Source organism: Ambystoma mexicanum, chromosome 13 (genome assembly GCF_040938575.1).
Source record: "Ambystoma mexicanum isolate Mex_15411 chromosome 13, UKY_AmexF1_1, whole genome shotgun sequence".
NCBI lineage: Eukaryota > Metazoa > Chordata > Amphibia > Caudata > Ambystomatidae > Ambystoma > Ambystoma mexicanum.
The window spans coordinates 141572657-141587542 of record NC_090938.1 but is presented as its reverse complement, the minus strand read 5'-3'; the positions used below and the strand labels follow the sequence as shown (position 1 = coordinate 141587542).

General features: G+C 46.3%; 1 protein-coding gene across 9 annotated transcripts in view; it reads left to right on the top strand.

The window, feature by feature from the left end:
* Window positions 1–14886, top strand: part of ANKS1A (ankyrin repeat and sterile alpha motif domain containing 1A) — an 855968-nt gene that overhangs the window by 423594 nt on the left and 417488 nt on the right. For all 9 annotated transcript variants that reach the window (XM_069633488.1, XM_069633494.1, XM_069633490.1 and 6 more), the window contains one exon: window positions 911–1031. In XM_069633488.1, the coding sequence (XP_069489589.1) occupies window positions 911–1031 (121 nt within the window). The remainder of the gene's footprint in view (window positions 1–910; window positions 1032–14886) is intronic.

Genomic DNA, 14886 nt, shown 5'->3' with positions numbered 1-14886 from the left:
TGCTGCTCCTGTGTTTCTGGATTACTAATGTGAGCAGTTGGGAGTTCGCCAAGCCCCAGCACCTGTGTGCCTTCAGGGAGCCTTTTATGAAGTCGCTGACCCCTTTTAACCAACTAAGAGTTTCTTACTTGTAACTCAAGACTTCCTCTAACTTTCTACAGCTGGTCTACCTGTGTTGCCCTCCAAACTGACTCTGAGGTATTCATAACTAGTTAGGTATGGTCTTTTAAACATAATTACAAATATTTACTTACCTTGTGTTGGTTTTGTGTCATCCACTTTGTACCTGACACATATATATTCTTAAGTTATCACAAGAGCTTTACTCACCTGTGAATTGCATACTGTAATTTTGAAAAGTATTATCATACTAATATACTTACTGTGAATATTGCATTGGTTTTTTGAAAGTTACTCATTGAATGATATAGTACTTATCTTTTACCCTTACCTTGGTGTATATATAAAATAAACCATTATTTTTTTATAGAACTGTAGTGTGAGTCTTTCTTTGGACCTTTGTGTATACTTTAACTTTTTTGTACCACTTACAGCCCTGTTCTCCCTCCTCAGATGAGCCTGGCTGCCCAGCCATTGCTACCTACTTACTCGTGTGGTTCAGGCCTATACCAAGATTTGGAGCCCTGTGTCCCAAGTGAGAGTCTTCTAAAGTCTTACCTAAGGTGGACTTTGGTAAAACGCCCTTACACACATTACCATACACGGCTCTGCCTTTACATTTTAACCTCAACGTAGGCTTGCACTGGGACCTTGCCCGGGCATAGAAAAATCAGTGGCCCGATACATTTCAGTCCCCTTGCTTGTTGTAGCTAATGGATATTTCACATGAATGTAAAGAGGTATTTCAAGCAATATTAACTTATTTAAGTTTCCTGAAATCTATTTTCAGGCCAGGCCGCGCAAAGGTGTGCCGTCCCAAGAATCCCAGCGAATAGTGAACCGGCGTAGCTCTTCTGACCTCTCAATTGGCCATAGTGAGGCAGAGGCTCATGGATCAGAGAGACCCAGCGGTAAGGCTCATGTGTGAAACCAAAAGATGCCAGGAAGTAACCAGCTTAGCTGTTGTTGGGTCAGTAGTCACCTTTTCTTTTTCTGCCGACTCTATATGGTGTCCTGACTGTACTCAGTGATCTAATTACAGAATATTTACTGGACATATATTTCAGTGCAGTATATTCACCACCAAGTAATTGACCTACAATATAAAAGTAAAAAAAATAGCATATACATAGTTTTGGAAAGAGGATAATATTTCTTTGGATGGCGTTTGTGGGATAATGGCAGGAGGGGCATTTTGTGGCTGCACTGAGTTTAAAATCAGTGAAAATTCAAAAATTTAACATTCATGAATAAAATAATTGGTCGTAAAATGCATGGAACCATCGTTTTTGCTTTTCCCATTATTCCTATGGAGATATGAACTGACACTGGAACTCTCCTAAAAGTGACACTGAAGTACTTACCTGCCCCAGCACATTTTGGCTAGATACTTTGAATTTATATACATTTAAAGTCATCCTTTGCATTTTATTCTGTGCTAAATGTACTTGAAACCCTGTAACTGCACCTGGTAACAATGGTTTTATTTGTCCATATGTATCAGTACAGTAACTGCTACTGCAATGTTTGATTTACTATGCTTTCACCCTCTTTGTAGCTTGAGCGAGAGGCCACTAAAACTGTTATAAGGCTCCAAGTGGTTTAAATTGATGGTGGTTGTGTTTTTTGCCTTATGGATTGTAACCTTTGTTTCTCTTGAATAACATGGGTTGTTCCAGTAATTCAGGCTTTTGTGGAAGGAGTTAAAAGTATATGCCATGGGTGTTTGCCCATCTACTTCCAAGCTGTACAGAAAAGTGGTTCCTCAATTTGAAGCAGTCCGCAAGACTAACACCTCTTGCATTCCTGGTAACAGTCTTGGTTGCTGTCACATAAGTCGAGTGACTTGCTGGCCCTGTCAGCTGATGAGCCATTTGTAGATATTGTTAGGACAGTTTTTCTAAAGTCCACCCAGTGGCTTCATAAAACTATACCTTGGGCAATACAGTAAACGCCAACTCTTAGTATAGTATAGTCCGGGACTGCATATTTGGTAGCGTGGACAGAGCAGACCGACTTATCTTGGGAGGGAGATTGGGCTGTAGTTTGGTATGAAGAACCTGTAGCATGCATATGGTCAAAAGAAACACGGATGAACCATTATTTTTACAATACGGAAGTGTATTTTGTGTATACACAGGCTAAGGGAATTCTTTAGAAATGTAAGTACTATCATTCATAAACACTATTATAAAAACCAACACAATACTTAAGGTATGCAAACTAAAGTATAAAGCTTATTTAGAATAGCAGAATGCAGGTCCAGGTGAGTAAAACCTAGTGATACTCATTTAGAATGGCAGTATGGTATTCATGGGGAGTAAAAGCACATTGGTAGACTTTTAGAATGACCCAGGGCAATTCTAGGTATGTAAACCCTATTGGTAATAACCTACAGTGTTATTCAGTTTCAGGAATGATCTAGTTATACCAACAATGTTACAAGTATACACCTTGCAACAGATGTAACTTATTAGTTTCTCAGAATGGATGCAGTTACACTCGGATTACTTTCCGGAACACGTTTCAACTTTCATTTCAGAGATGCAGTTACATCACTAACACCTTTAGCAAGTAAGTACTTTGCAACACCTTGTTACCATTTCTAGCAGAGGCCATATACTTTGGAAGTCCTTCCCTATTTTAAGGCATGAGTGATCTCAGAGGCAGATGGGGGGGAGGGGCACTAGTGGTCTACTGGCCAACAGTAGGCAGGTCATGATGGGCACAGATGTAGGAAAGTCAAGAGTTCCAGAGGGGTTCTCATCCAACAAGTACAGACTTCGGAGTTAGTATAAACTGTTCTGTAACTTCGTAGAAGACTCCCTAGATGTGTTCCAGTGATGGGCCTGGGCGATCGTTAAAGGAGAACTCCCAAACACACATCACCCACTCGGCTACACAGGAGCGACACAAGACTTTAGTTAATTACTACCCTCAGCCACACAGTACATCAGCAGTAAAGAAGAGCTTGCAGACGGACGCATTAACGATGCAGCAGCACAGGACCCTCAGGCTGCAGCTCATGGTGACAAAAGAACGGACACTGCATGGGAACTTGCAGCAGCAGTCGAAAGAAAAGGCTCCCAACAAAGGATTCTAATGTGCTTCTTGTGGCACAGTGGATTTGGCTTCCTTTTCAAAGTACCAGATGGACAGTTGTCGCTGGTCAAATTTGCCTCTATTTTGGTTCTGCACTCGGTGAGGGGACTTCAAGGAGTGGAATCCTGTCTCTCGAGGTCCAGCAGGAGTCCACCAAAGTTTCAGCAAAAATCGGACATTCGGAAGACAATACACAGGACACAGGCTCGAGGGCCCAGGTTATTGGCTGTTTTCAGCCCAGTAAGGTCACAGCTAATGGTGGGATTGCTCGAAATGCAGGTCGTCCCAAGAATGATGGGTCCCAACAGTCTCTGGGTCGGAGTCTTCTTTGAATAGAGAGTAAGTAAGTTACTAGCGGAATCCAGACATGGACCCCTTGCTCACTATTCTTAGAGAAGCACAGCTCCACCCTACTGATGAGGTCCATTCGGAACAGCCAGACCCACCCCCCCACCCCCCCTCCCCAACCCCCCTCCCCAACTTGGCGTTGGTTCCTTTCAGGCAAGGTGAAAGGCAAAGGGCTGCAGAGTTTTGGACTCCTATTTCGCTTCCTGCGTCCTCGGGCACTCTGGAGCCTGGGCAGGGGATTCCCACCAAAGACAAAACTTCCACTGAGATCGTTCCTGCCTAGAATGGCAGGGGAAGACCTCAGAAACAACAAGCATACTTACAAATGGCGAAAAAGAAGGAACCCACCCTTCTAGCAGAATGGTGGCCCTTGTGTGCATTACAGAGTCTGATTTAACAGCCTGCAAGTAAAAATTACTACAAGTCATAAAGGTAAAACCACTGCCACCAGCCGTTGCTACTTTAGCTTTTATTGCAAATGTTACATTAGATGCCATTTGTAAAGCAGAAACTGAGTTCAGTTCACACAACATTACTGTCTAGATAAATTCTAAACAAGATTCTCAAGTGGGATAGTCGGTGTTGGGGCCTCTTTGAGCCGCTGTACATCCCACCACCTTCTACAGGTACTACTTGTTAGGGAGTTTTACTGAAGTCCACCTAAGGTAGGACTATAGAAGACTCTCCTTTCAGTGTCCAGGGCTGCCACTCGTAAAGGCCTGAACTACCCAAAAGGTTTGGTATCTATGGCTAAGCAGCCAGGCCTATCTGGGGAGAGAGAAGGGCTGTAGTAGAGTACAAGGACCTTGGAGCACACACAGTCAAGAATACACTATCATATTTATATATAACAATAGTGTATTAAACATACTAGGCAAGGATAGTCAAAGTTCAATTCAGATGAGTAAGAGAAATATATATATAATATCTTTTACAGGTGTAACTCAATTAAATGTCAAACCTTAAGTTGGAATGCAGGTAAGTGAAAGAGTTTCTTCAGGTTGACAAATGTATTTATCAACCAACAATTCTAAACTGGTAACTAAATTAACTTGTTGCAGACTTCTAAAGTAGTTGGAAGCAATTCGAGTTAAGTTAACCACTTCGGAAATAATACTTCGAATAGCTGGTTTAAGGAAGAATAAAATGAATCAAGGCCAGCACAGAGCAGGAAAAACTTGCATTTAAATTCACAAAGGCCTTGTGCTTTAGAAGTACTTCCCTATCTAAGTATGAGAGTTTCAGAGTCCGATTGGATGGCAAAATAGATGAGGCACAAGCTGCAGAATGGCAAGAGTTCCAGAAGATTTGTAGCAAGTAAGTGCAGTTCTATGTTGGGAATAAGGGTTCAGGGACTTGGTAGAAGGCTCCATGTAGGCGCACAGGCATTGGGCCTGGCCAAACGTTTATGGGCATGCTCCCAAATGTATGAATCGGTACTCCAGCAACAAAGCAACTCAAGTCTCGCAGTGCCTTAAGCATGAAGAAGTTGCAGCACGAATGTGGTCAACTCTGGCTTCAGCATCAAGACCCTCGCCTTTTATGCAGGAACCCAGCCATTCAACATGCATGCTGCCAATCAAACTTGTGGTGGGGGCTGTCCTTTCAGGACAGTCTCCCAGTTAGAACTGGATCCAAGCAGGCACACTGGAGGACAAAGACCTGTGGTGTTTCGGACTCCTCCCAGACACACCGACTCCTTCGGGCAGCTTCACAAACAGATCTCGACGAAGACAAAAGGCACACAAGGGCTTCCCCCACCCAGCACAGCAGGACTAAAAGAACGAACCAGCGTGAGTTAGCGAAAAAAGAAGATGCAAGCCATTTTGCATCTGTGGTGTCCCATGGGAGCCTTAAAGCAGCTGGGAAAGCAGCCTGCATTGTAAGTTTCACAAAATTGGTAGCAACAGTATACACTGCCACCAGCCACTGAAATGGAACTGTTACTGTAACCAAAACGTTACAGGAGAAGGGGAAAAAGCAACAGTTTTCCATCAGTGCTCTACATAAGGTGGGGTGGGTGTTGCAGGGCTTACAAAAAGTCTAGGATTGGGTAGGATAGAAAATGGCCTCCTATCCTTGGGAACGTAGTTCTTGCAACAAATACAAATAAAACCAAAGACGGAAGCTGAAGGAGCTTCCAGTAACAATGTGCATAATGTGCTGGGTGCTACAATAGGAAATTACAGATGCCAAAGAAAAAGATGGAGGAAAGTGACTCCATCAAAATAAAACCCAAAAGGGGTGCCCAGAGTACAAAAAAAATGGGTGAGTAAGGAAAAAGATTCCCACTCTGACATGAGTCAGAAAAACCTGCCAAGCCAACATTTCTGGGGGATTCTCAACATGGGGTAGAATATCACACAAGATGGAAATTCTACCTACCACTACTCTATGCAAAGCATGTGATTCTAAGCTGATCCACAAGCCCCGGAAGGCATACATACTTACCATAATCGTATTTCTGGTGCTTGTTCTGCTGAGATTCACGTGCGCCCACCCTTACTTCCCTCTTGGAGTAGAAGGAACATAGACATTTTACACCTTTCTCTACTTTTCTGTACTCATGCATAATACTTCTTGCTCCCTCATGTCAGAAAACAATCTGAGGCAACTTGACGCGTGAAGGACCATGGGTAAAGTACACGTCACACTAGGGACAGTATTACAAACATGCCCAATCGACGTGCCTTTTTTAACTTCGAAGTCATGCTATACTCTGGCCCTACCACTAGAGGTCGGCTGATGTTAAAGCATGTGAATCTAAGCAGACACAAGCATCAGAAATACAATTACGGTAAGTACTGTGATATAGTGATGAGTCCTTAGATGTTGTCACTTCTCCCCAGGAGTGAGCACCTTCCCATGAGGCCAGGCTGCTACCGAATAGTCCCTCCTGGGGGTGGTGCTCAGTAGGAGGATCTCATGGGAGGAGACCTCCCCTCTGGGGACAAGGGAGAACATCTCAGGAGAATGCGGTGTGATATCCCTTACCCAACACCCTGCACACCTCGATATCCTCTGGATCCTAACTCTTTTACCAATACTTCCATATACCTTTATAAATCTGAGTCTCAAAGATACTGAGACGAGGAAGATTAGGGATGACCAAAAGGGAGCAAATCGGATAAGTACTGGGACGAGGAGCAGAGTCATAGAGAACACTCCATGTAACTTGAGTGAGCATTCTAGTTATCCACCACACAATCCGATAAGAATCGACAAAGGACTTACAATGTTGCTCAGCCATCCCAGGAGGAACCGAGGACCAGGAAGCTGCTTGGCACGAGAGGTTGAAGTGGCTGCAGTCCAGGACGCTGAGGAGGACCAGACTGCATCCCCAGAGGGTCAGGCGCTGAAGTACCCTCGGCGAAGTAGTAACCGGACCTCGCAGGGGAGGTGACCAAGCGGTCTGTAACAGGCACGCATACTGCAGAAGGTCAGAAGTTGTGGAGCCGCCGCAGTGCTGTAGAAGTCGGTGACCAGAAGAGACCCAAACCAAGCAGAGGCATACTCTGAGGCATACCGGAGCCTACGAGAGAAGTCACAGAAGGTACAGGAGTGAACAGGTTGGCCGCTGGGGGTACCAGAGAGCCTGTGTTACCGCACAGCCATATAAAGAGGAGAGCTCTAGAACTCTGGCTGAGATATGAACCCTGACCTAGAGCGAAGGGGGGAGAGCCATAAGAATGTGGTTCTCCAACAAATTAGCCAGGCCCCCAACCTTAAAGGAATATATCAAGAAGCGAACACAAGTCATCTTTGCCGTACTTGGCAGGAGGGTAAACCAAGTCTGCAGAAGCAGGTCTGGGTCCCATACGCAAAACAGAAGGAAACTACAAGCCATCTTTCCTGGGGCAGTATTTGGCAGGCTAGTGCACTAAGTGAACCACAGGCGAGGAACCCGGGTCGAGGACCCTATCAGCATATGAACTCTATTGTTGAGAAGCCCGAAAGCAAGAGAAGCCAGTGGAAGGAAGTCATTCCTCCTGGTTGTACGGGACTGTGAAGCCCAGATACCAGGAGATGGTAGTCCTTCTGGTAACCAGGTTAAGAGGAAGGGAGCCATCCCCCCCCCCCCCCCTGGCTGTGTTGAACTGCTGAATTAAGATACTGTAACGCTCACCTGGTTCCCACCGGGGCGCTGGTCTAGTCTGGATTGCTGTGGCCTCTTCTAGCGTGATGCGCAGGACCCGGAACACCGATTGGACAGGACCTCCAAATCGTGCTTGCCTGGCCCGTAGGAATATCCTTCTGCAGATGAGAAAGGGGATTAACAGTCTGCAGAATAGTGTGCTAGCTCCCTCCTTTCCCCCCTCCCCCTTCGTTCCTCTCTAACTTCCTCCAAACCCCAGTTTAAGCTCACCTTATGGTTTGGAAGGATGAACTCTCAATCCTGCTTCTGGTGCAGGGGCGCGTGTTCGTCCAGTTACTTCACTGGTTTTCAGAATGGCGCTGGCAAAATCCACTTGACTTTCCTGAGCGATGCGCCTTAAGTATGAAAGTTCAAAGTTCAAGTGAGGCCCCCTTTATGTTGTCTTTCTAACCTGTGATCTGTCCTTTATTTCCGGTGCAGAATGAAGGCGATGCGTCGAGGGGTTAAACTGCCGAGGTGAGTAGTGATGAGGGCGATCCCTCTAAATGTCCTCATCATTCCCCAGAAATGTCTCTTGTCCTTTCCCCATAGGGGCCGGGGTACGGTACCTGCCAACGGGGCGACGCCGACCCGAAATGTGGAAGAAAAGCCAGTAAGTATTATGGCTGTTAATCAGGCTTTCCTTCTCTGTTCCTTCTGCTCACCTTTTGTTTCTTCCTCTCTCCCCTAGGTGCAGAGATGTGGCGTCCGATGCTGACAGCCGCGATGGAGCCGGGAGATGTCTCGAGGACAGGTGAGTGAAGCGTGGCGCTGCAGCGAGCAACGCAATGCTTTTAAATGGAAGTCTTTCTTCAGGGATGCTGGCGAGAAGATTCTGGATGCAGGTAAGAAGTTTGAAATAGTCCTTGGTTTTCACCTTTCTCTTCTCTTCCTTCCTTGCAGGTCTTCCAGGTTCGAGGCGGGCGTGGCTGGAGTCCAGGAGCAGGAGCAGACACGGTGAGCGTTAAGCTGCAGGAAGCAGAACAACGCGAAGCATGAGCTGCTGTCTGGGCGTGGCTTAAATAGCCTTCAAAGAAGTCCCAGGTATGTATCCTTCCCCAACTAGGTATGTATCCTTCCCTGGCCACGCCCGAGTGAAAAAATAGTCCCTATGAAAAAATAGTCCCTTTCAGGTCTCAGGGAGGCCTGAAGCGTGCAGCATGGTCTGCATCAGGTAAGTGCACAAAACACCTCCCTTTATGAGCCTGGCGCCTATGGCGCCAGGACTGAGTCCAAAGAGCCCCTATAAGGGGCCGCTGGGCTTTTACCCGAGGGCATGATGCCTGCTTCCGGGGGTGCTGGGCCTGGCCTGGTGCTCCGGGGGTAGGCATCATGACAGATACCCGGAGGAGGGAGTCATTCTCCTGGTAACAAAGGTTGTGGAGACTTGTTGAGGCAGAGTGCAAGGACATAGGCAATGTGGCTGCCAAGAAGTAGTGTTGGCACTTTACCCTTTGTTTTGCTGGTGAACACTTTTGAACTGGGGAAGGGAGTCACGCCTCAAACCAAATCTGAAAGTGAACTTTCATTGCCAGTCCTGCGGAAAGGAGGCATTCTTCTGGAACAAGAACATTTACTTTATCTCTAGTTCAGGTTCAATTGTAAGGGAGATGTGAGAAACCTGAAGGTATCTCGCCCGCTAGTCCCTGGGATCTGTCATCCGTGTCCCAGTACACAGCCATCACTTTTGGAACCAGCTCCTGGGGATGGACCAGTGCGGGAGGATCGTCTGGATGAGGGGTGCGACAATGGATAACTGGTCATTACACACACCTGACTTCATCAAACTTTCCCACGCGGATAAAAGGCGGAGCATGAAAGCGCACTCTGAGCAAGGCAAAGCTCATGAGGAAGCAGCAGTTCCAAGATGACAGTTAATACAAGGTGGAAGACGTCAAGACCGAAGAGGATTGCAAGGAGGGAAGTGCCCTTGACCTTTTCACCGAAGACCACATCTTTCAGGACCCTTCGAGCATAGGAAACGTTAGCCTAGGAATGAAAGAATCCTGCATTGTGTGTCGGAAGTACCCTGGGCTCTTCCGCGTCGATAATCAAGGTATGGAGAAGTGTTTGCCGCTGTGGTACTGTCCTTGGCTCCTACAACAAAGCAGCACCAGTGAAGCCAGCACAGCCGATAAGTTGGGGAGACTGATACCAGACTGGTCTGTGTGGAAACCAAGGTTGCAAGCGGCAACATTGTATAAAGATTATTAAGACAGATGAGTGAATGAACTTTGAAGCTAAGATACAATACCATTGACAGAGTGGTCCGGGATCACGTGGTTGCTCTTTCGAAGGTCTCTGTTAGGTATCCAACCTATAGGGTGTAAACGTTAAAAGAACGAGAATTGTAAAATGGAAGTGGTCCTGCAACGGGTCAAGCCACACCCTGTGCACATTTAAAAGTCTTCGATACTTGATGTAAAATTGACATTGATCTGAGCTCGACTGATGGGGACTAATTGTGTTGAAAGGATCTGAGCCCAGCAAAGTGGAATCTGGGGTGAACCCTGCAGCTCTGCCGGCTTACACAGCACCTCAAAACCAAGTTCACTGAAGGAGACTTCGAGTTATGAAAACCTACATGGAAGGAGTTAAACGATTACACCCACTGGGAGCTAACCTGCCACCAGGTTGGGATCTAAATGTTGTATTTAGCAAACTCGTTGGTCCTCCCTTGAGCTAATGCATAAGTCATCCTTGAACAAGCCTCTGTATATGGTAGCTTTCCTTGTAGCCATTACTTCCATTCGCAGAATTAGTGAGCTTAAGCTTCATCAGTAACTGAGCCATTTGGCAGTGCATAAAAACAAGGTGTCCTAAGAAAACACCTACATTTTTCAGCAATACATTTCGAAATGTAATGTCCATAAATCAATGGAACTTCCAGCGATCTTTAAAACCTGCAGAACTACGGCGAACAAGCTCAACATACATTGGAGGCATGCAGAGCCGTCATGAACTTCTCCAGCATGGGGTCTGGCATGGATTCACATGCTCATGAATGTTCTCCGTCGTCAGATTGGGAATATTCAGTAAAAGAAAAAACAGTTTCACTTTCACACTGTATTTCGAATGGATTGTGTCCTCCCACGTATTCCTTATCTTTGATAAATCCACTTCCAGCTTGCTGGCCTCTGAAACATTTATCCCAGTAGAGGGCACTGCACGTCGACATCCCTCGAAGGCCTCCGTATCGATGCCAATGTCATCATAGGTATATATAGTCTCACGGTGTGTCCGTTGCTCAGTTCTGTTTTTCTGCGCTTCGTAAGCCTCGGAGACGCAACGCTCGGTTCCTCAGTGAATCTTTCCTAAACTTCGATTTTATTGATAAAATTCTTCTAATCTACGTTGGCATCTTCGCTTGCTTCATCGACTCCGCAATCCGGTTTCAAGAAATGCTGGGATTGTGGAAAAAAGATGTTAACCGATCCTGAAAAAATCTGCTTGTGGTGCCTGGGCTCAGAGCAACAGTGTTCGGAGTGTGAGGAATGTATGTCCATGATGGCGAAAGCCTTGAGGGAGCGTAGGGGGAAGCTGGAAGAAGGTAAGATCGTTAAATCTTCTACCCCTTCAAAATTGTCCTCGGTCGAGACATTAGTCTCCTCGCCATCTGAGAAAACAGTCCCGCTCAAGATCTCGTAGTGGTTCTCACCACTCCTCCAGATCGAGACATACCAAAAGGAGGCGTCTAACATCACCTTCCTCTTCATCTTCCAACTCACCCGAAAGGGTCACCTGCCCACTAAAGACAGCTCTCCAGCTAAGTGGGAGGAATTTCTCAAAGAAATGTTAAGGGTCTTCGAGAACGTGCCCTTGTCCCCCTCGGAGATACCTTGAGGTGATACCCTGGGTGAAAGACCCGAAAAAGAGAAACTTAGTGAGTCGTCGACCTCGGCAAATAAAAATCCTTGAGCGTCCTGAATCCTCGAGTAGATACAAGGGCCCTTCGAACAAGACGGCTTCATCGCCGTCGTCGAAGGCACCTTCGACACATAACGCATCGACGCTGTCGTCGACCCTGATGGAGAGACCATTGAAACCTCATGGCCCGACTGCACCATTGGCAACCGGGCTGTCGAACGATCCTTCGAAAGGGGCGTCGGCCATATCGACGGCATCGAGTAGAATTTCGATTCTCTCGATGACATTGAGGCCATACTAGAGTATATTGACACCGTTTGTAAGTTTGTCGAGACCTATGACATCTACATCAACAACTACAACCCTATCTCAAGCAGTGTCAACCAATTTGGCTCCCTCATCACTGGAAATGGGATTTACCCCTTACCCGTGCTCTGATTACTTCAGAGCGTTGTCCTCTATTTATGAGGAAGGGGAAGACTGATAATGAAAGGCTGTTTGGCTTACAAACTACAAGCGTTCCTATTCCAGAGGAGCTAATATCGGAAGAAGTCAGATTAAAGGATATTCAGGAGTCTTTACAGGTAGCCAGTGACATGTATACCTCTCCAGAAGCTGACTTCGGCAGACCAGAACCTGGGGGGCATGCAGACATGTCTTATAGAGCTCTTATGGTCAGAATTATGAAATTGTTGGGGTGGTCAGCACCTGCACCCTCTTTACAACAAGATGACTTAACAGACATCTTAGATAAAGGACCTCAAGAAGACCCTATAGTTCCTTTTCATGCAGCATTACAGAGAAAGATGACTGCAAATTGGGAAATACCGGAGGTTATCCCTGCAGTAAACAAAAAGCTCTCTGCGAAGTACAGAACGTCAGCCTCAGAGCCTCTGAACTTAACTAAGCATCCGACCCCAGAGAGCTTTATAGTACAGGCTGCGAGTTCATCAAGCAGTAAATCGGCGTACCCCACAGTACCACAAGATGGGGACGACAAGAAATTTGATGCAATGGCCAAAAAGGTCTTCTCGGCATGCAGCATGGCACTTAAGTCAGTTAACGCCACTTCAACGCTAGCGAGATTCAGCCACTCTTTGGGAGTGCGCTTCATCAGCGGCTGACCGTCTCCCAGAAGGGGAGGAACGAGACACATTCTTGAATATCAAAGATGGGAAGGATGCAATGGGAGAGTCCCTCCAAACAGGTCTCGACTCAGCTGACGGCATCAGCAGAGCCATGGCGGCCAGTACCACAATCCGCAGATTTGTGTGGTTGCGGAAGTCTGGTTTTGGTACAAGCCAGACTTCTAAATATGCCTTTTGACAGCACCTCTCTATTTGGCAAGAAAGCTGATGACAGTTTGGAGAAATTGCAAACCTCCAAAGCAGCAGCCAAATCTTTTGGGGCTGCAATTCGTCAAACTCCAAATCGCCCCTCAGGTGCATCCTGGAGGGGCAAGCCCTTCCGTTTTTACTCCGCATTCGGAAAAAGGCAGAGGACAGCCAGCTCAAAGGGGCCAGAGACAATTTAACAGCGGTGGATGGGTTAAAGGTGCCATGTCCGCATCAGCAGGTGCTGCCTTACCCTCAGCATCTGCGTCAACCGCTCCAAAACCCCTCTGAGGTCTCTCCTCACAAAACACCAGTAGGAGACAGGTTAACTCAACATCTGACAGAATAGCAGGCTATTGCGTCAGATGGTTTGGAAACACTTGCCCAGGGTTACTGCCTGCCTTTCCTACACACACCTCCAGAGACATTCACCAGGGAGCAACTCTTTGAGGTTTCCAGATCTGCTCCTTATGCAGGAGATTTTAGACCGGCTAGAGAAAGGTGCCGTAGAACCAGTACCTGTAGCGGAGAGGAACAAGGGTTGGTACTCGCCTTACTTCCTAAGGACGGAGGATTGAGACCCATCTTGGACTTAGGAGAATTGAACAAATTCCTCAGGAAAGACAAGTTCAAGATGGTAACCCTTTCTCAGATCCTTCAGCCCCTCCACCTTCAGGATTGGTTGGTATCTCTGGACCTTCAGGGTGCTTACTTTCATGTGCCTATCCATCTCAAGCACAGAAAGTGCCTTATGTTCGCCATTGGCAGCTCTCGCTATCAATTTTGGGTTCTGCCATTTGGGCTGATCTCCGCCAAAGGGTCTTCAAGTTATTGGCGGTTGTGGCAGCAAGTCCAAGGAAGGGAGGGATTCATGTCTACCCCTACCTGGACGACTGGTTGATCAGAGCAGTATCCCCGCAACAAGTTCAGATCCATCTAGATTATGTTTCCCATTTCCTCCACAAGCTGGGCTTCTTCCTCCAATTTAAAGAAGTCGCAGATGATACCATCAAACTCCAGTTCATTGGAGCAGTCCTGGACACATCCCTGGGGAAAAGCCTCGCCACCAGAGGTGAGGGCCCAAGATATTCTACAGATGGTGACCAGATTTCAAAATGCCCAGCATCTAACAGCCTTCTATTTATTTAATTTATTTATTTGAGGTTGCTCAGCCTCATGGCATCCTGCATTTTTCTAGTGCCAGAGGCTCGCCTAAGAATGAGATCTCTCCAGTGGGCGCTAAGGACCCAGTGGTCTCAATTCTCACGAAGGATGTCAGATCTCCTCCAAATCCCGAATAGAGTAGCACAAGACCTTCAGTGGTGGGCCTGTCGGGAGAACATCTTGAAAGGAGAACCGTTTTTGCAACCATGGTCGGAGATGACAGTAGTCACGGACGGTGGGCAGTCATAATGTCGACAGTCAAAATTTCGAAAAATAAATGTCGAAAAAAATAATGTCGACAAACAATAATGTCGACATTTTTTCGATATTTTTTCGAAATTTTGTATTTATTGTATGAATAAATAAATATATATAACTAAGATGTGTTGAGTATGAGGGGTGGGGTGTGTGGGGGGGTGGCAGGGGGGTGTTGGGTGAGGGGGGGGTTGGGGGGGACCCCCCCCAATAGTAAATGATACTCTTTTTGGCTATTTATTTATTGAAAAAATAAATAAATAAATATATAATTAGAATGTGCTGAGTATGAGGGGTGAGAGGGTGGTGGTGGGGGTGTGGGGGGGGGTGGCAGGGGGGTGTTGGGGTGAGGTGTTGTTAGTTCTAAGTAACATTTTATTGTCGACATTTTTTTTTTTCTAAAAAATGACTTTTTACATTATAAGTATAGGATGTCGACATTATTGTTTTCGACATTTTTTTTTCGACATTATGACTATAAACCGCCACGGACGTCTCACTCACGGGGTGGGGAGCCCATACCAATGACTTAACCATCAGTGGGCGTTGGTCTCCATCGGA